At 38.6% G+C, this 20,297-nt stretch overlaps 1 protein-coding gene across 1 annotated transcript in view; it reads left to right on the top strand.

Moving 5' to 3' along the window:
* Positions 1–2,675: 2,675 nt before the first annotated feature.
* LOC128353117 (CD9 antigen-like) overlaps positions 2,676–20,297 on the top strand; it is a 21,198-nt gene continuing 3,576 nt past the window's right edge. The window contains exons 1-2 of the mRNA XM_053313803.1: positions 2,676–2,744; positions 19,811–19,854. Coding sequence (XP_053169778.1) covers positions 2,676–2,744; positions 19,811–19,854 — 113 coding nt within the window. The remainder of the gene's footprint in view (positions 2,745–19,810; positions 19,855–20,297) is intronic.

Below are 20,297 nucleotides of genomic sequence, written 5' to 3'. Positions count from 1 at the left end.
GACACAGAGGCGGTGGCCAGAGCTTTGAAGGGGAGCTTTGTGAACGGGTGCAGAGATTGACGCCAAGTTGTTTTGGAGACCAAAACGCACAAACACACACACACACATACACACACACAAACACACACACACACAAACCATGCAGGCGATGAAGGCCGTGTTGTTTTACACACTCAGTCTTTTATCCAGCTCAGTAAGAAGACTGAGACACTATAGACACACAAACTGGGCCCCAACTAATCTGGGTTTTTGGGTTGAAGCTGTCGTTACTGCTGATGTATTAAAAATCTCATTTACACACACATAAGAAGTCATGTTCATAGCTGTTTTTTTTATGCCTCTAAAATAGCTTCTTGAGTTGAATTTGGCACACAGGATGAAAAAGGAAGGTAATTTGCTTCACTGTTAAAAATATAAAAGTTATTTGAGCTTGAAGGTTTATTCCAGGTTTAGTCCGACTTACTTAAATTCAATAAAATGCAGTTTTTATGCTTTTATGTAACTGTGCAAACATTTGTGTATATATTTACCATTCATGCACAGCACATGAAGGTACACACTAAAAATAACTGGGTCAGAAATAGACTCAATGATGTGGGTCAAAATAGCACCTTGACAGACTGAGGTTACAAGGTGCTTCACATAGTACAATATACACAAGTTAAGCAAAATAAAATGAACAGAATATTGTACAAAAAATAAAATACTCTGGTTTTATTTACTCTGGTTAAACTATAGTATGACTGCAAACTGTTTTTAACTCACATGCCACAATTTGCTACTGATTGTTAATAATATTTTTTATCCTTTTGCAGTTTTAAACGTTACATTTTGTCATTTTGTACAACTAACAAGACCTGCAAACAGAATTTTCAATCCAGTTGTTTTTAGTGCATACATTTCTGATTTTGAATATTACTTAATGTACCAAAGTAAGAAAAACATATGAATAGTGTGATGCATAACTAAAAAGTGCAGCTTTCTTATATAATCTAGGGGTTAAAATTGATGATGAAAGTACAATAAGATCGCAATATTCATATAATATTAGGGCAGATAGATTAGAAATATATCAAATATCTACATCCCATCACTGCTCAGGCTAATATCAGCCTCATGTATCTGTCTCTAGATGCTTTTTGATTTAAAAAAAAATTCTCTATGGTTAAAATTGTCAGTGTTTAGAGATGTATTACTCCCACGGCTGTGGTTCTGGTCAGCTGGGTTGCACTGTACTCCTTCATCATCCTCATCATCCTCATCGTCAGTGTGTGTGTGTGTGTGTGTGTGTGTGTGTGTGCAGCTGCAAACAACAGTTGTGGGCTGACCGGTCACACTGTCGCCTTTGTTCTGCAGAAGAAGACAAACAGTCACATTTCCAACCAGAGAGGCAGAAAGGGGGGGGGGGGGGGGGGGGGAGAGAGAGAGAGAGAGAGAGAGAGAGAGAGAGAGAGAGAGAGAGAGAGAGAGAGAGAGAGAGAAGAGAGAGAGAGAGAGAGAGAGAGAGAATATAGCCACACACACACACACACACACACACACACCCACCGCACACACTGCTTATGGTTGGTGTTGACTCTTGTGGCATTTTGAAGGCTGGTAATGAGGTTTAAAGTTCAAAATCCAAAATTACAAGCATGTGGCTGTACTCATGAGGCCAAATTCATCATTTTGGTGTTTTTCTCAGGCTGGAAAAGCCGCTGAACTTTGTCTACAACTCTCTACTGATCCAATATCCAGCCCAAACTAACACATGTTCTTCCATTCTTGGTATTATTTCTCCATATTTTTTGTTATTTGTTATTACCCTGGGAGGAGTTGTGTGTGTCGATGTACCTACAGACATACATACATAAAAGATCACTATATAACAAGAGATCACTTTCACATCACTTCACAGCTGAGGTCTGGGTAAAATTACAGTTAAATTATGTTCCAGGTCTAGATTAAATGGTTATTGTGTATATATGATGGGGGGCTAACAGCAAACCTTTGCCCCAGAGCCCAATAGGAGGTTAATCCGGCCATGTTTAAAGCCTACTTGTGCAAATGCAACAAATACATCAGATGAATATGCTTTTAAAAACAAATACTTTATTAATCCCAAAGTGAAATTAAAATGTTACAACAGCCACTTGCCATAAATCAAAAATACATAAACAGTGAATGGCTAAATGTATAACTTCCTGCACTACTATAACTAGACATACTCACTTAAATGTATATAATAAAAAATAGAATATTATACATAGATCTTATTATATCATTATGTATATCAGGATGTCTTTCCTTTTTTGCTTTCTTTCTTCCAAAAATAGCCCACATCTTTGTTTTTCTGGATCAAAGAGCACGTGCTTGGCTGTAAAAAAGGACAAAAGAAGCAAAGAAAAGCTAAGAAGAAAGCAAAAGGACAAAGTGGAGGACAGAAATCTCTCTATTTCTGTCTCTATTTGAGTGGGAGTGGAGCAGATGATCGTCTCTGTTTGCTCTCGGCAGATCGGGAGCCGAACACTAACGGAAACGACCGAACCGAGCCGAGTGGAGCCGAGCGAAGCCGAACAATCTCGAGCCGAGCCGAGTCGAACATACGCCTAAAGACGGACGAGCAGGGAGCGATATCCAGATATTTGAGCGTGTAAATTACTACAAAACCAACTTTAAAACACACAGCAGGGATGTCGGCGCTCAGCAGCTGGGAGTTATGCGTCAAGTACGCCCTCTTTATCTTTAATTTCGTCTTCTGGGTAAGTTAAAACATTTAAAATATATATATGTATAAGGTGTTTTATGTCACAATACGAAAATCTTGATAAAAGTTGTGCTTGCTCGTGCCTTTTTAAATGAGCTCTATATATCCTAATGTACTTATTTGAATAGCTCCAGCCATCTTATTATTATTATTATTATTGTTATTATTATATCCTATTTAAGCCCCTGTTTGTGTTACTATGAAACTCAACCTTCTTTCTAATCTTTCTAATCAATCTAAACTAAAAAAAAAAAAAAACGTTAAATTGACAGATTTCTGGATGGAGTTTGGTGTTTGAGATCTATCAATTCAGATTATTTTATTCACAAATCATTTAAAAATAGGCTGTAAGTACTATCATGTAGGAATTAATAGAGATGATGTGAAATGAGACACTCTGATAGGCTATCTGCTTCACACTAAAAGGGTCAGATAGTATTTAAAATATGTGTATATATACATGTTGTCTAAAGTGCATGTATGATTTACAACATTTACACCATACATGAACTTTAATACCATTAAAAAAAGAGTACTAAACGACCCCAGGACATTTATTCCATCAGTCTAAACATTGATTAAATAGTTAAGATACAATAAATAACGAAACGTTTGGCAAGTGTGGTGCAATTTGCAAGTGTAAGTAGCTGCGTAGGTCTTCTTCAGTGGCCGGAAACACACTTTCAGAGCAGGTTAGAGGGTGCAGAGTGTTTTTTTTATTGCAGATGCATTCAGAGATAGGCCCCAGTTGTTTTCCTGTGTTATGACTCAAGCCATTAAGCACAACTGTGTTCCTTCTCAGCTCTATGAATTCATGCTTAATTGAGCAACAACAAGTTTGTAGTTAATGTTGAATGCTCGTCTGCAAATGAGCAAAAAATAAATAAATAAATAAAAAATGGCCGAAAACATCTTTCAGAGGAAGTTTGTAGGTTTGGCACAACACAACAGAGAAGTATTTAAGATTATTATTATTATTATTTCTGATGAGATTTAAGCCTTTTTATTCTTATTATATCAAAGTGAAAGGCACCGTTAACCCCCCTGTTGTCCCGAGTCAAGGAAGGAAGGAAGGAGGAAGGAAGGAAAGGAGTAAGAAAGGAGGGAAGGAAGGAAGGAAGGAAGGAAGGAAAGGAGGGAGGAAGGAAGGAAGGAAGGAAGGTATGAGGGAAGGAGGGAGGGAGAGAAGGAAAGAAAGAAGGACAGAGGAAGGAAGAAAGGAAGGAAGGTATGTGGGAAGGAGGGAGGGAGAGAAGGAAAGAAAGAAGGACAGAGGAGAGAAGGGAGGGAGGAAAGGAAGGAAGGAAGGACAGATGGAAGGAAGGAAGGTATGAGGGAAGGAGGCAGGGAGAGAAGGAAAGAAAGAAGGACAGAGGAAGGAAGGAAGAAAGGAAGGAAGAAAGGAAGGAAAGGAGGGAGGAAAGAAGGAAGAAAGGAAGGTATGAGGGTAGGAGGGAGGAAGAGAAGGAAAGAAAGAAGGACAGAGGAAAGAAGGGAGGGAGGAAAGGAAGGAAGGAAGGAAGGACAGATGGAAGGAAGGAAGGTATGAGGGAAGGAGGCAGGGAGAGAAGGAAAGAAAGAAGAACAGAGGAAGGAAGGGAGAAAGGAAGGAAAGGAGGGAGGAAAGAAGGAAGAAAGGAAGGTATGAGGGTAGGAGGGAGGGAGAGAAGGAAGGGAGGACGGAGGAAAGAATGGAGGAAGGGAAGGAAGGAAGGAAGGACAGAAGGTAGGAAGAAAGGAAGGAAGAAAGGAAGGAAAGGAGGGAGGAAGGAAGGAAGGAAGGAAGGTATGAGGGTAGGAGGGAGGGAGAGAAGGAAGGAAGGGAGGAATGACAGAGGGAAGGAAGGAAGTAAGGAAGTAAGGAAGGAAGGAAGGAAGGAAGGGAGGGAGGAAAGAGGAAACAGTCAAAACAGACGGGGTCAATTTGACCCGGGAGGACGACAGGAAGGTTAAAATAAAATGTGTTTTTAGTGATTTCCTGTCTGTGTATTTGTCATTAAAGTATTTCATATATTTTCTCCATTTGCTCGTATTCTCTCTCTCTCTCCCCCTCTCTCCCTCTGTCTCTCTCTGTCTCTCCCTCTCTCTGTGTCTCTCCCTCTCCCTCTCTCTCTCTCTCTCTCTCTCTCTCTCTCTCTCTCTCTCTCTCAAACAGCATATATCAGATTTGCACTCGCCTTAAATAAACACATTAATCTGAATCATGGGAAATAAAAAGGTGTACTGAAGGAACAGAGCAAAGGTCACATCATGTTTACTAGACGGGAGATGTCTGCAGAAATGTTAAACTAGAGTACTTTTCTTTCCTCCCTTCCTTCTTTCCTTTCCTCCTTTCCTTTCTTTCCTCTTTTCTTCCTTCTTCCTTCCTTCCTTTCTTTCCTCTCTCCCTCCTTTCCTTCCTTTCTTTCCTCTCTCCCTCCTACCTTCCTACCTTCCTTCCTTCCTTTCCTCCGTCCGTCCTTCCTTCCTTCCTTCTTTCCTTTCCTCCCTTTCTTTCCTCTCTCCCTCCTTTCCTTCCTTTCTTTCCTCTCTCCCTCCTTCCTTTCCTTCCTTTCTTTCCTCTCTCCCTCCTACCTTCCTTCCTTCCTTTCCTCCGTCCTTTTCTTCCTTCCTCTTTCCTCTCTCCCTCCTACCTTCCTTCCTTCTTTCCTCCGTCCTTTTCTTCCTTCTTCTTTCCTTCCTTATTCTTCCCTTCCTTCTTTCCTTCCTTTCCTCCTTCCCTCCCCTCCTTCCTCCCTGCCTCCCTTCCTCCCTTCTTTCCTCCCTTCCCTCCTTCCTCCCTTCCTCCCTCCCTTCCTTCTTCCTCCCTTCCATCAATTAATCCCGTTGAGTACATAGTTGGACTTTTCTAAACCTTTTTTTGGGCTTGAGGTGATTTGGTGAAATTCATATTAAATCCAGCAGGGGGCGAAATTGAGTCCAATCTGCCATGAACTGCTCAATCAACACTTCTCATCCCTTTTTTTTCCCTTTTCTAGATTCTCTCCAGCTCTCTCTTGTGCCTCCTCTTTCTTCTCCTTCTCTTTTCTCTAGTTTTATTCCCTTTTGTGTTGTGTTATCTTTTCTCTTCATCTCCTCCTTTTTATAAAACGATTTTTTTTAAAACATTCAAAGCCGCAGCGAGACAGCAACAACTTGTTAGACATTTTTCTAACAGAAACACAAAAGAGGCTTCGGCTGCTTGGAAACAAAAGCTGGTGTTGTTGGTTTTACTGGGTCTAGTGGGAGAGGAGGGCAGCTCCAGTTACATCCCAGTCCCAGGAGGAATGTGTGAATACACCTGTGAAGCCTTCAGTTCTCGCCAGACGTTTTCTTTTCTGATCCTTAGATGATTCAAAATGAGGTTGTTGAGTATTTCTCTTTTATATCGTTGTAATTTAATATTTATAATACTGAGTTGTTTTTATTGCGGGTCAGACAGAAAAAGTCATTACGTTGTGATAAACTAATTTTCCACAATTGGCTGATTATAAACTAAATTATTAAGTATTATTAATTATTTAAAAAAAAAACATATTCAACTGTGAAAGTAATCATTAAGATAAGATAATGTTACAGCAGCAAAAATAGAAAGAACATCAATAAAAAGAGAAATACATTATAAGTAAGTACATAAGCAATTAAAACAATATTAGTTTAAAAAGAAAAAGTAACATTATGTATTAGGAGAATATTGATGTTGTCAGAATGATAATATGAGTCTGATATTAATTTTGCACTGATATTTGTCAAAAAGTAAAACATGAGTTGAGTGATAGTTGAAATAATGGTATTGTGCAGTTTGTCATTTGTTGCAGTTGTACCATAAATAACTAAATGTACAAAAAAATTAGTAAATTATGCTAACACAACGCAAAAGATAGTATGTATTAGCAAGTAAACAAAGAGGAACTGTCACAATATGTCGATTTATTAATTGAAAGATAATTAATCAGCAATTATTTTGATGATTGGATATTTGCGTCCGATATTTGTCAAGAAAATATGATAAATATTTGATGAGGATTTGCTAATTCTCCTCATTGTTTACGACTGTAATTTAGCATTTTAGTATATTTTAACATTTTAAGTCTGTTAGTCGGACACAGCAAGCAAAGTAAATCGTGTCGTGTCTTGTCTTATGGTATCGTAACTTATCGTATCTTATCGTATCTGTGATCAGTGGGTTTGTTAAGACAGTGATTTGAATTTCTCCCAAGGGGGATCAATAAAGAGACATCATATTATATCGTATCGCATAGTATCGTATCATATCGTATTGTATCGTATCGTACTGTATCGTAATGTATCATAATGCATCGTATCGTAATTTATCGTATCGTATCGTATTGTATTATATCGTATTGTATCGTATCGTAATGTATCGTATCGTAATGTATCGTATCGTAATTTATCGTATCGTATTGTATCGTATCGTAATGTATCATATCGTAATTTATCGTATCGTATCGTATTGTATTATATCGTATTGTATCGTATCGTAATGTATCATAATGTATCATAATGTATCGTATCGTAATTTATTGTATCGTATTGTATTGTATCGTATCGTAATGTATCATATCGTAATTTATCGTATTGTATTGTATCGTATTGTAATGTATCATAATGTATCGTATCGCATTGTATTGTATTGTATCGTATCGTAATGTATCATAATGTATCGTATCGCATTGTATCGTATCGTATCGTATTGTATCGTATCGTAATGTATCATAATGTATCATAATGTATCGTATCGTAATTTATTGTATCGTATTGTATTGTATCGTATCGTAATGTATCATATCGTAATTTATCGTATCGTATTGTATTATATTGTATTGTATCGTATTGTAATGTATCATAATGTATCGTATCGCATTGTATTGTATTGTATCGTATCGTAATGTATCATAATGTATCGTATCGCATTGTATCGTATCGTATTGTATCGTATCGTATTGTATCGTATCGTATTGTAATGTATCATAATGTATCGTATCGCATTGTATCGTATCGTATTGTATCGTATCGTAATGTATCGTAATGTATCATAATGTATCGTATCGTATTGTATCGTATCGTAATGTATCATAATGTATCGTATCGCATTGTATTGTATTGTATCGTATCGTAATGTATCATAATGTATCGTATCGCATTGTATCGTATTGTATCGTATCGTAATGTATCGTAATGTATCATAATGTATTGTATCGTATTGTATCGTATCGTAATGTATCGTAATGTATCATAATGTATCGTATCGTATTGTATCGTATTGTATCGTATCGTAATGTATCGTAATGTATCATAATGTATCGTATCGTAATTTATCGTATCGTATTGTATTGTACCGTATCGTAATGTATCATATCGTAATTTATCGTACTGTATCGTATTGTATTATATCGTATCGTAATGTATCGTAATGTATCATAATGTATCGTATCGTAATGTATCGTAATGTATCATAATGTATCGTATCGTATCGTAATGTATCATAATGTATCGTATCGTAATGTATCGTAATGTATCATAATGTATCGTATCGTATCGTAATGTATCATAATGTATCGTATCGTATCGTATCGTATTGTATCGTATCGTATTGTATCGTATCGTAATGTATCGTAATGTATCATAATGTATCGTATCGCATTGTATCGTATTGTATTGTATCATATCATATTGTATCGTATCGTATCGTATCGTAATTTATCTTATCGTATCGTATCATATCATATCGTATCGTAATGTATCATATTGTATCGTATCTCATCTTAAATAGTAGTGATCAGTGGGTTTGGTAAGGTAATGAACATTTCATTTTTAATTTAAATAATTATAAAAACACAATAAAAACATGCTGTACCGTGATGTTAAACTGTTAGTGGGTGAATGGATTAATAGTGACAGTCCTGCAGGTTAGATATTGTAAATTTTTTTGTGTTTATTTAACGTTTATTTCTTCTTTTAATCACACATTACAGACAGGAGCTACTTCTTCACACTGACTGCTGGTTCATTTTCCCTTAATTTACCTGCTTGTGTTAATTACTTTCACCTGTTATCCTTTGTGTAAAACCAGACAGATCTCTTATTTCACCTCAGGCCTTTTTTTTCTCTCTCTCTCTCTGTCAAATCTACTGAAAACAGACATCCACCTCCCACCTTACCTCCACCTACTTTTCCTCCCTCTTCCTCTCTCTCTCTCTGTCTTTCTCCACACAGCCCCTCCCCCAAACTCCACTTCCTAAGAATACCCAGGTGAGCCGAGCAAAGGGTGTGGTTCACAAACACAAAAAAAAGATCCTCCAGTTTCTACTACCTCTTTTCTCTCTTCCCATTTGTGTCACAGAAGGCACTTTAACTCTTGCACAGCACAACACATTTGGATTTTCTCTTGTCTAAATCTTGAACTCGGAGCCATGGGGGCATTGCAGTGCATCAAATACCTGGTGTTTGTCTTCAACTTTCTCTTCTGGGTATGTAGTGTCACTTCACACACTAGTGTTTAGTTTGTGGTTGATACCTGAGACTCTGGGTTACATTGAGCTGGTAGTTTGAGGCATTTGGTTGGTTTCAGCAATTGCACAATGAGGAGAGGAAGTTTGTTTGATAAGTGAGACACTGAATTTCTAGACTGTTCCTTTTTTTTTCTTAAGTCTTTAACTAACACTAACTGTGTGTTTAAATGTGACTGTGGATAAAAAGAACTTAAAGCAGAAGTTTTAAGCTTTAGTTTTGATGTTGGACTCTTGTTTTGTTCACTCAAACAGTCTCCAGACATAAAAAAAACAGCTTTTTCTTTTTTTAAAAGTTATTTCACATCCTGTTCTGAAAAACCTGAAGTGTTGTGAAAACTACAGAATGATTGCTTCAGTAAATTCAGCTTGCGTCCTCGTCGACCATGTGCTTGTGCTCGTGCTCGTGTGTGTGTGTGTGTGTGTGTGTGTAGCCATAATGTACTTTCAGGAAATTGTGTCAGTTGAATAATTTATTTTTAAACTTGGAGATAGTGACGCTGAAAAAACAATGACTGGCATAAAATTGAAGCGTTCCCATTGTGAGGCCAGAGTTATGAAAGGGAAATTAGCTCTTAAGAGTGAATTATTTCCATGGAAAGTCCCAGGTTGAATGTGGCGGATGAGTCTAAACATCTGGTTTACCTGATTTGTCTTGTTACTTACTTTATAATCAGGTTAAAAAGTTCCCTAAACCTTTATGAAAAGTGACTTTTATAAAGCAGAAATAACTTGACTCATCAATTAAAAGATAATTGTCTGTAGTTCTAGTTTCTCAGGTGTGACGATTTGCTGCTTTTCTCTGTTAATGTCAGTGTGAGAGACATTTTTATAGACTTAAAAACTAAAATAAAGGAAGTAATGATAATTTAATCCAGCAATAATGTCACAACCGTTATTAAAATATGACTTAATGTTGTTTCTGGGACATTCAGGCTTCACCATGTGATCTACCACACAGTATGCTACCTGTGTAAATATTGGCAGTCTTACATCAACTGCTGTAACACACTAATTCGTTAAATTAAAATGACCAAAAATCATTGACAAGCTTCATAAAAAAAAAAAAACATATTTATTTCTATCTCAGGTTTATAGATACAAATACAACATAATCACAACTACATAAAGAGTTATAGCAGTTATGTTTATGTTTTGTCCCTTTTTAAACCGGTTTATTTGCAGTGGTTTCCTGTTTATGTGTGTGTGGCTAGATGTTACCTAGCAACCGATTTTTACTGATTCACAGATTACTAAGAAGTGGACTAGATAAAGACTTTTGTAAATCACTAGTTGGTTGTTACTAAGAGATTAACGCCCAGATTTAGGCTGTGTTAGAAACCACATACTACATACTACATACTTCTATACTACATACTACATACTTCTATAGGCTACTACATACTACATACTAAAGGACCAGATAGTAAGCAGACCCTTTACACTGTAGTAAACTACACGATTACCCACAATGCATTTGGTTCCTACCCGAGCTGAAATCATCAGGCTGAAGCTGATTTCATTTTAGCTCTAACTCTGTAAATAAACCACTTTATCCACATTTCTAACCTTTTTAGGAAGAAAGTAAAGTAGCCCTTTAGATCCACAATGTGGTGCTAATTTCCGGTCAAGTTAGCCGTAGCGAGTAACGCACTTCCGGTCAAGTTAGCCGTAGCGAGTAACGCACTTCCGGTCAAACACCCGTTGCCTTTTATTATTAAGAAAGCCATAACGATAGAATTGGTGCTTTTATTTTGAAAACAGGAATCGAACATACCCTCTCTGTAGCTAACTTGAAGCCACAGAGGTGTTTATTTGTGACATTTGTATTTTGGGTTTTTTTGTTTTTTTCAGAAGTTGCGTTGCATCTTGGGTAATGTGAGTGTGAGTAGCAGCGTTGCATCTTGGGTAATGTGAGTGTGAGTAGCAGCGTTGCATCTTGGGTAATGTGAGTGTGAGTAGCAGCGTTGCATCTTGGGTAATGTGAGTGTGAGTAGTAGCGTTGCATCTTGGGTAATGTGAGTGTGAGTACTCAGCTCTTGATGCATACTCTGCATTTCTGGAGAATCTAGTAAACCATCCAGGAACTTCTCACATACTCTAAATCACATACTACACAGTTGAAACACACTACATACTTCACATGACGTCAGAGTTAGTACGAGTAGTAGGAAAGGATGAGGTTTCTAACAGACCCGTAGTGATGGATTTACTGAAACACAGTCTTGATTAACACATTTTAATACATTTCTTCTACAGATTGTAACATTGGGTGTGCACATATCTGTTTAAAGAGTCAGCTTTTTATTATAGAGGTGCAGCTTAGAATCATATTTCCAATAAAAAGAGATTGTTTAGATGGCGGTTCTGACTTACATAGTGTTAAATATTTATTATTATCTTTTTATCAGGTGTTTTTATTTGTAATGCACCATCAATTGTGGCACTCCCAATTTCATTCTATGTAGATGATTGACTGTAAAGTTAAAATTTACTCTAAAAAATGTCCAAATTTCACAATATTACAGAAAATATGACCACAGAAAAAGGGTGTTGTGATTTAAGTAAGCTCTAATGTTAATGTGCATTTATTTTAAGGTGCAGCAGAGTCGACATTGATGCTCATTGCACGTTAATGCTAAATCTTTAAGCCCTTTGATTCGTCTATAATTGACTCTCTATAATTATGATTTTGACCCATTTTAATCATTTAATGCAGCTAACTCCTGTAGCTTTTATTATGAAATCCACTTTAATTATTTATATGATTCAACGCCTCCTCACTTATTATCTTCTTTTATATTTGAAATGCTCGGCCTGTGTGTGTGTGTACATTTAACTTTAATGTATCTTCTATAAGTGACTGCAAACATGTCAGACTCCTTTTTTAACACCCCCCCCCCCCCCCACACACACACACACACACAAAGGCGGCCTTTATTCTGAAATGTCATCTAACGAGGCCGACGTGACTAATTACATGTTTCAACGACACACCTGTCACTCTACCTGACAGGCTGATCACACTGGAATAACTGGAGCTGCTTTATAATACATCATCTTTTTTTTTTTTTTTTTTTGTATTTTAACGTCTGAAGTCTGAATTTAAGAATTTAAGTAGCAGAAGTGGAAATGGTCATTTATGTGTTTGTGTATTTCACACTAAGATTTACTGCCTGCTGTGTTATTACTGCTGTGATGACCAGTTTCTGTGAGCTGCTTAATGACTGTTTTTGACATTTTGAGTTAGTAGTTTCAGTGTGTAATGACGCCACAGACGATTATAGGTGGACAAATTAGATGACAACAGTACAACCGAGGGAACAGAAACACAAACATCCGATTTACGTGAGTTTATTCATTCCAAAACTTTAAGAGAGAAACAGGAAGTACTGTAACTAGGCTCCAAATTAAGACTACGGGTCTGTTCCAAACCTCATCCTTTCCTACTACTCGTACTAACTCTGACATCATGTGAAGTATGTAGTGTGTTTCAACTGTGTAGTGATTTAGAGTATGTGAGAAGTTCCTGGATGGTTTACTAGATTCTCCAGAAATGCAGAGTATACATCAAGAGCTGACTACTCACACTCACATTACCCAAGATGCAACGCTACTACTCACACTCACATTACCCAAGATGCAACGCTACTACTCACACTCACATTACCCAAGATGCAATGCAACTTCTGAAAAAAACCCAAAATACAAACGTCACAGGTAGCTACAGTGAGGGTATGTTCGCTTCCTGTTTTCAAAATAAAAGCACCAATTCTATCGTTATGGTTTTCTTAATAATAAAAGGTAACAGGTGTTTTATTTTTGTGAAAATGACAGGAAGTGTGTTACTCGCTACGGCGAACTTGACCGGAAGTGCGTTACTCGCTACGGCTAACTTGACAGGAAGTGCGTTACTCGCTATGGCTAACTTGACCGGAAGTGCGTTACTCGCTACGGCTAACTTGAGTGGCTCCGAATTCTCAGGAACAAAACTTTAAACAGATGTTATTTGGACAAATTAGCGTCACATTGTGGATCTAAAGGGCTACTTTACTTTCTTAAAAAGGTTAGAAATGTGGATAAAGTGGTTTATTTACAGAGTTAGAGCTAAAATGAAATCAGCTTCAGCCTGATGATTTCAGCTCGGGTAGGAACCAAATGCATTGTGGGTAATCATGTAGTTTACTACAGTGTAAACGGTCTGCTTACTATCTGGTCGTTTAGTGTGTAGTATAGAAGTATGTAGTATGTAGTATAGAAGTATGTAGTGTGTAGTATAGAAGTATGAAGTATAGAAGTGTGTAGTATGCGGTTTCGAACACAGCCTACATTTCCCATAATCCACTTGTTTAGAGTGTATTTCCTTTACCAGATTATTATTATTATTATTATTGTTATTATTATATTATTATAAGTTTTAGCTTTCTTTGTGTCTTACTATCAGCTCCAGTCCGGCAGTGATAATCCTGAAGTCCTGCAAAAAGCTGCTAAACCTCTGAGCAATAATTCATGTCTTGTGTTATTGCTGTTTCTGCTAATGATGCCGCAGAGTGCATGTTATGTTTTCTTAATGAGAGCTAATGTGAACCTCCAAAGGGGGAAAAAAAAACAGGAGATATCTTTAAAGATACACGCCTACTCTCCAGAGTGCATTTACTGCACATTAACACCCACATCCGATTGTCATGTATCAAGTATTTCCTGTCTTCTTCTTTTATTTTCCATTTCAGAGATAACGTTGATAAAATAACTGATTTTGGTGCTAAAATGGGGTTAAAATTGATTTTTAATAAGCATAATATTACCGTCTCTTTAAGTATGCCACATTAATATGCTTTTATTTTGAAATGCATAACATTACCGTCTCTTTAAGCATGCCACATTAATATGCTTTTATTTTGAAATGCATAATGTTACCGTCTCTTTAAGCATGCCACATTAATATGCTTTTATTTTGAAATGCATAACATTACCGTCTCTCTAAGCATGCCACATTAATATGCTTTTATTTTGAAATGCAAAACATTACCGTCTCTTTAAGCATGCCACATTAATATGCTTTTATTTTTAAATGCATAACATTACCGTCTCTTTAAGCATGCCACGTTAATATACTTTTATTTTGAAATGCATATTACCGTCTCTTTAAGCATGCCACATTAATATGCTTTTATTTTGAAATGCATAACATTACCGTCTCTTTAAGCATGCCACATTAATATGCTTTTATTTTGAAATGCAAAACATTACCGTCTCTTTAAGTATGCCACGTTAATATGCTTTTATTTTGAAATGCATAACATTACCGTCTCTTTAAGCATGCCACATTAATATGCTTTTATTTTGAAATGCATAACATTACCGTCTCTTTAAGTATGCCACGTTAATATACTTTTATTTTGAAATGCATAACATTACAGTATCTTTAAGCATGCCACATTAATATGCTTTTATTTTTAAATGCATAACATTACCATCTCTCTAAGCATGCCACGTTGATATACTTTTATTTTGAAATGCATAACATTACCATCTCTCTAAGCATGCCACATTACCATCTAAGCATGCCACAGTAATATGCTTTTATTTTGAAATGCATAACATTACCGTCTCTTTAAGCATACCACATTAATATGCTTTTATTTTGAAACGTATAACATTTTCTATGTTTCCACACTGTGTCCGAACCACTCCCTCGTTTCCAAACCTCTAAAAAAAATGTAACTTTGAAAACACGAGGATTATGATTTAATCTTACGATAAAAAAACAAGAACACAAAGACTTTCACATTGACTTGCTGATTTTAGGTTTTTATCTCCAACCTAAAACAATCCTCTGCTCTTGTTTTTCACCGTTGCTGTTCTTCTTCTGCAGTATTTTACGCAGCTAAGCAACCAAAGTAGATTTTTTTGCCTACCTTCCTCTCTTCCTTCTTTCCTCTGTCCTTCCTTCCTTCCTTCCTTCCTTCTTTCCTTTCCTTCCTCTATCCCTTCCTTCCTTCTTTCCTTTCCTTCCTCTATCCCTTCCTTCCTTCCTTCTCTCTTTCTTTCCTCCCCCCTACCTTCCTCCCTTCCTTCTTTCCTCTGTCCTTCCTTCCTTCCTTCTGTCTGTCCTTCCTCCCTCCCTTCTTCTTTCCTTTCCTTCCTTCCTCTATCCCTTCCTTCCTTCCTTCCTTCTCTCTTTCTTTCCTCCCCCCTACCTTCCTTCTTTCCTCTGTCCTTCCTTCCTTCCTTCTGTCTGTCCTTCCTCCCTCCCTTCTTCTTTCCTTTCCTTCCTTCCTCTATCCCTTCCTTCCTTCCTTCTCTCTTTCTTTCCTCCCCCCTACCTTCCTCCCTTCCTATTTTCCTCTGTCCTTCCTTCCTTCCTTCTGTCTGTCCTTCCTCTCTCCCTTCTTCTTTCCTCCCTCCTTCCTTCCTGCCTCCCTCCCTCCCTCCCTCCTTTTCTCTTCCTTCCTTCCTACCTTCTTTCCTCTGTCCTTCTTTCCTTCCTTCCTTCTCTTTCTTTCCTCCCCCCTACCTTCCTTTTTTCCTCTGTCCTTCCTTCCTTCCTTCTGTCTGTCCTTCCTCCCTCCCTTCTTCTTTCCTCCCTCCTTCCTTCCTGCCTCCCTCCCTCCCTCCTTTTCTCTTCCTTCCTTCCTACCTTCTTTCCTCTGTCCTTCTTTCCTTCCTTCCTTCTCTCTTTCTTTCCTCCCCCCTACCTTCCTCCCTTCCTTCTTTCCTCTGTCTTTCCTTCCTCCCTCCCTTCTTCTTTCCTCCCTCCTTCCTTCCTGCCTCCCTCCCTCCCTCCTTTTCTCTTCCTTTCTTCCTTCCTTCTTTCCTTCCTTCCTACCTTCTTTCCTCTGTCCTTCCTTCCTTCCTTCCTTCCTTCCTTCCTACCTTCCTTTCTCTGTCCTTCTTTCCGTCCTTCCTTCCTTCTTTCCTCCATCCTTCCTTCTTTCCTTTCCTTTCCTTCCTTCTCACTTATCACTCTCTCATTGTAAAAACCGTTGCTGTTCTTCTTCTGCAGTATTTTATGCAGCTAAGCAACCAAAGTAGATGCTCTGCTTCCTGTCTGCACATGCCCGGCACGCATGAATGATAATATGTTTCCAGGCGTGTTGGTATTAAGATTATCATGAGATTATATGTTGTTGTTTTTTGTTTTTTAAAGTGAAAACATTAGTGTGGAAGTTGTCGGCTAAGTGTCTCAATTTATTGAATTAAAGCTGAAGTATTAGTTGTTGTTTTTTTTTAAATAGTTAAAATATGACTCAACCTTCACTCAGCTGGTGGATCTGATATCATGAATGGCACATTGTTAACCCTTGTGTCGTCCTGTTCCTTCCTTCTGTCTGTCCTTCCTCCCTCCCTTCTTCTTTCCTCCCTCCTTCCTTCCTTTCCTTCCTTCCTGCCTCCCTCCCTCCTTTTCTCTTTCTTTCCTCCCCCCTACCTTCCTCCCTTCCTTCTTTCCTCTGTCCTTCCTTCCTTCTTTCCTCCATCCTTCCTTCCTCTATCCCTTTCTTCCTTCCTTCCTTCCTTCCTTCCTTCTCTCTTTCTTTCCTCCCCCCTACCTTCCTCCGTCCTTCCTTCCTTCCTTCCTTCCTTCCTCCCTCCCTCCCTCCTTTTCTCTTTTTTCCTCCCCCCTACCTTCCTCCCTTCCTTCTTTCCTCTGTCCTTCCTTCCTTCCTTCCTTCCTTCCTTCCTTCTTTTCTCCATCCTTCCTTCCTTCCTCTATCCCTTTCTTCCTTCCTTCCTTCCTTCCTTCTCTCTTTCTTTCCTCCCCCTACCTTCCTCCCTTCTTCTTTCCTCCCTCCTTCCTTCCTTTCCTTCCTGCCTCCCTCCCTCCCTCCTTTTATCTTTCTTTCCTCCCCCCTACCTTCCTCCCTTCCTTCTTTCCTCTGTCCTTCCTTCCTTCCTTCCTTCCTTCCTTCTTTCCTTCCTTCCTACCTTCTTTCCTCTGTCCTTCTTTCCGTCCTTCCTTCCTTCTTTCCGTCCTTCCTTCCTTCCTTCCTTCCTTCCTTCCTTCCATCCCTTCCTTCCTTCCCTTTCTTCCTCCTTTCCTTCCTTCCTTCCTTCCTCCCTTGACTCAAGGACAACAGGAGGGTTAAAGGAGTGTATTATTATAATCCCACTTATCACTCTCTCATTGTAAAAAAAAAAAAAAAACACCCCTCCACAATAAGAGCGTCATGTGACTGTGGTGACGGTTGATGTTTGTCTGACTACACTGATACTCTGAGCGCTGACACATCGGACCTGCGTTGAGTCACAGTTGACGCCTAAAGGTGCTGATGACAAATATATTAGTTATTAAACATTGTGGTGAAAGTTATACATCTCTAATTTAAACTCACGTATACTTCAGTTTCTTAACCCTACTGACTTCAAATTGACCTTCCTTCCTTCCTTTCCTTTCCTCCCTCCCTCCTTACTCCTTTCCTTCCTTCCTTCTCTCCTTACTTCTTTCCTTTCTTCCTCCCTCTTTCTTTAATTTTTCCTTCCTTCCTTCCTCCCTTCCTTCTCTCCTTACTTCCTTCCTCCCTCCCTCCCTCTTTACTCCTTCCCTCCCTTCCTTCCTCCCTTCCTCCTCTCCTTGCTTCCTTCCTCCCTCCCTCCTTACTTCTTTCCTTTCTTCCTCCTAATTTCTTTAATTTTTCCTTCCTTCCTTCCTTCCTTCTCTCCTCCCTCCCTCCCTCCCTCCCTCCCTCTTTACTCCTTCCTTCCTTACTCCTTTCCTTCCTTCCTTCCTTCCCTCCCTCCCTCTTTACTCCTTCCTTCCTTCCTTCCTTACTCCTTTTTCCTTCCTTCCTTCCTTTGTCCTTTCCTTCCTTCCTTCCTTCTCTCCTTTCTTCCTTCCTCCCTCCCTCCCTCTTTACTCCTTCCTTCCTTCCTTCCTTCCTTACTCCTTTCCTTCCTTTGTCCTTTCCTTCCTTCCTTCCTTCTCTCCTTTCTTCCTTCCTCCCTCCCTCCCTCCCTCCCTCTTTACTCCTTCCTTCCTTCTCTCCTTTCTTCCTCCCTCCCTCCCTCCCTCCCTCGTTACTCCTTTCCTTCCTTCCTTCCTTCCTTACTCCTTACTCCCTTCCTTCTTTCCTTCCTCCTTTCCTTGACCTGAGGACAACAGGAGGGTTAATAAGCTGTAAGTGATGTAATGTGAGGTTTTTTGTATCCTCTCTTTTTTTATTGATCATTTTTAATCAGAGATAACGTAACACAGATAAGTTTTTATACATTTCATCAAATATTGCAGAGCCAGGCGGAGGAGTCATTGTGGTTTGAGGTTCACTAAAAGGCCAAGACCTTAAATTCAACTCTAAGAGACAGAAGTGAGAGTAAGAGCAGGAGGATTGAGAGCTGCTTTGGGCCCATTTTACAGGAAGTGACTCCAGATACATTATCTATTCTGACAGATCTCAGACCTGAAGCATATTTATGATAATATAAATAAACGTATGAATAACTTGCACACGTTCTTCTCTTTTTGTGGACCCAGCATCAAATTTCTGCTTTTAATCCATTTAGAGAGAATATATTAGAGGATTATGGTAAAAATGTCTAAGTGGTGTAACCATAAAAGCTTTGGAAGGGAGGGAGGGAGGAAGGACAGATGGAGGGAAGGAAGGAAGGAAGGAAGGACAGATGGAAGGAAGGAAGGAAGGACAGATGGAGGGAAGGAAGGAAGGAAGGAAGGACAGATGGAGGGAAGGAAGGACAGATGGAGGGAAGGAAGGAAGGACGGAAGGAAGGAAGGAAGAAAGGAAGGAGAATATATTTGAGGATTATGGCAAAAATGTCTATGTGGTGTAACCATAAAAACTTAAACTTGCTTAAAAACAGTAAATAGTCAAAACACCATATCAACTAGTTTGGCATGATCTTACATTATAACTTTTATATTAAATAAAGCTAATGGAATACAATTGTTCTAAATATTACATTTAATCTGGGTAACCATGGAGATCAGGACACATTTACAGTCATTATTAATATAAGTCCACTTAAACACACTGTAGGTGATAACATATATTTAATATGTATCATTCTTTTGTGGTTACACCATTTGACATTTTTAGGAGCATTCAGTCTTACTTTGAGTTAAAAAATGGTGCAAATGTCATTTTAAATGATATAAAACCAACAAAAATACTAAATGTACATTTTAACAAACCTGATGCTGCTTTTAAAACTATTTTTTAAAGATATTTTTTTAATCGCTCATCTTGCCAACCCTTATTTGTCTCTGACCTAATTACTTAAAGCTCAAGCTGACGTCTTTTTTTAAAATCCACAACTAAGTTTAACGTCACGTATGACAAAGAAAAACATTAAATCATCACTTTCAAGAAGCTAAAAGCAGCTAATCATAAGTTTTGTAAAAGGATTAAAATGATTATCTAAGTATCAGAATAGCTGCTGATTACTGTTAGTGTGTGTGTGTGTGTGTGTGTGTGTGTGTGTGTGTGTGTGTGTGTGTGTGTGTGTGTACTTGACATTAAATAGCAGCTGTTGAGGTGGAGGTAGGGGAACATCGTTGTCACCAGTCAGAAATGTGTTTTCCTCTCTGATTCACCGTCAGCCGAGTGTATCAGGGAGAGATCCTGAAGACGTGTCGGGACAAAAGTAATGCTTCCAGTTAGCTCGGATGCTTCACTCACTCTTACACAACAACAACAACAGCAGCCGCCGCCGCGACCGCCGCACACGTCAGGATCACGCTGAGAGGACGTGATGGAAGTTATTTGGGTGGCAACAGACAGAGAGTTGATGTAAACTGTTGTGTGCGGTTGCTACGGGAGATACTGAGTCATTGCCGTGGGTTTAACACCAAGGGAGACGCACACAGACGCACGAGATCACTATCATTTACTGTGAAGGAAGGAAGGAAGGAAGGAAGGAAGGAGGGAACATTTACCCTAACAGCTGAACTTAGATTTAAGGAAGGAAGGAAGGAAGGAAGGAAGGAAGGAAGGACATATGAATGAAGGAAGGAAGGAAGGAAGGACATATGAATGAAGGAGGGAAGGAAGGACAGATGAAGGAAGGAAGGAAGGAAGGAAGGACAG

The sequence above is a fragment of the Scomber japonicus genome, chromosome 23 (assembly GCF_027409825.1).
Source record: "Scomber japonicus isolate fScoJap1 chromosome 23, fScoJap1.pri, whole genome shotgun sequence".
In the NCBI taxonomy this organism is placed as follows: domain Eukaryota; kingdom Metazoa; phylum Chordata; class Actinopteri; order Scombriformes; family Scombridae; genus Scomber; species Scomber japonicus.
Note: the sequence above shows the minus strand (reverse complement) of the source record. Positions and strands in the feature narration are given on the sequence as shown.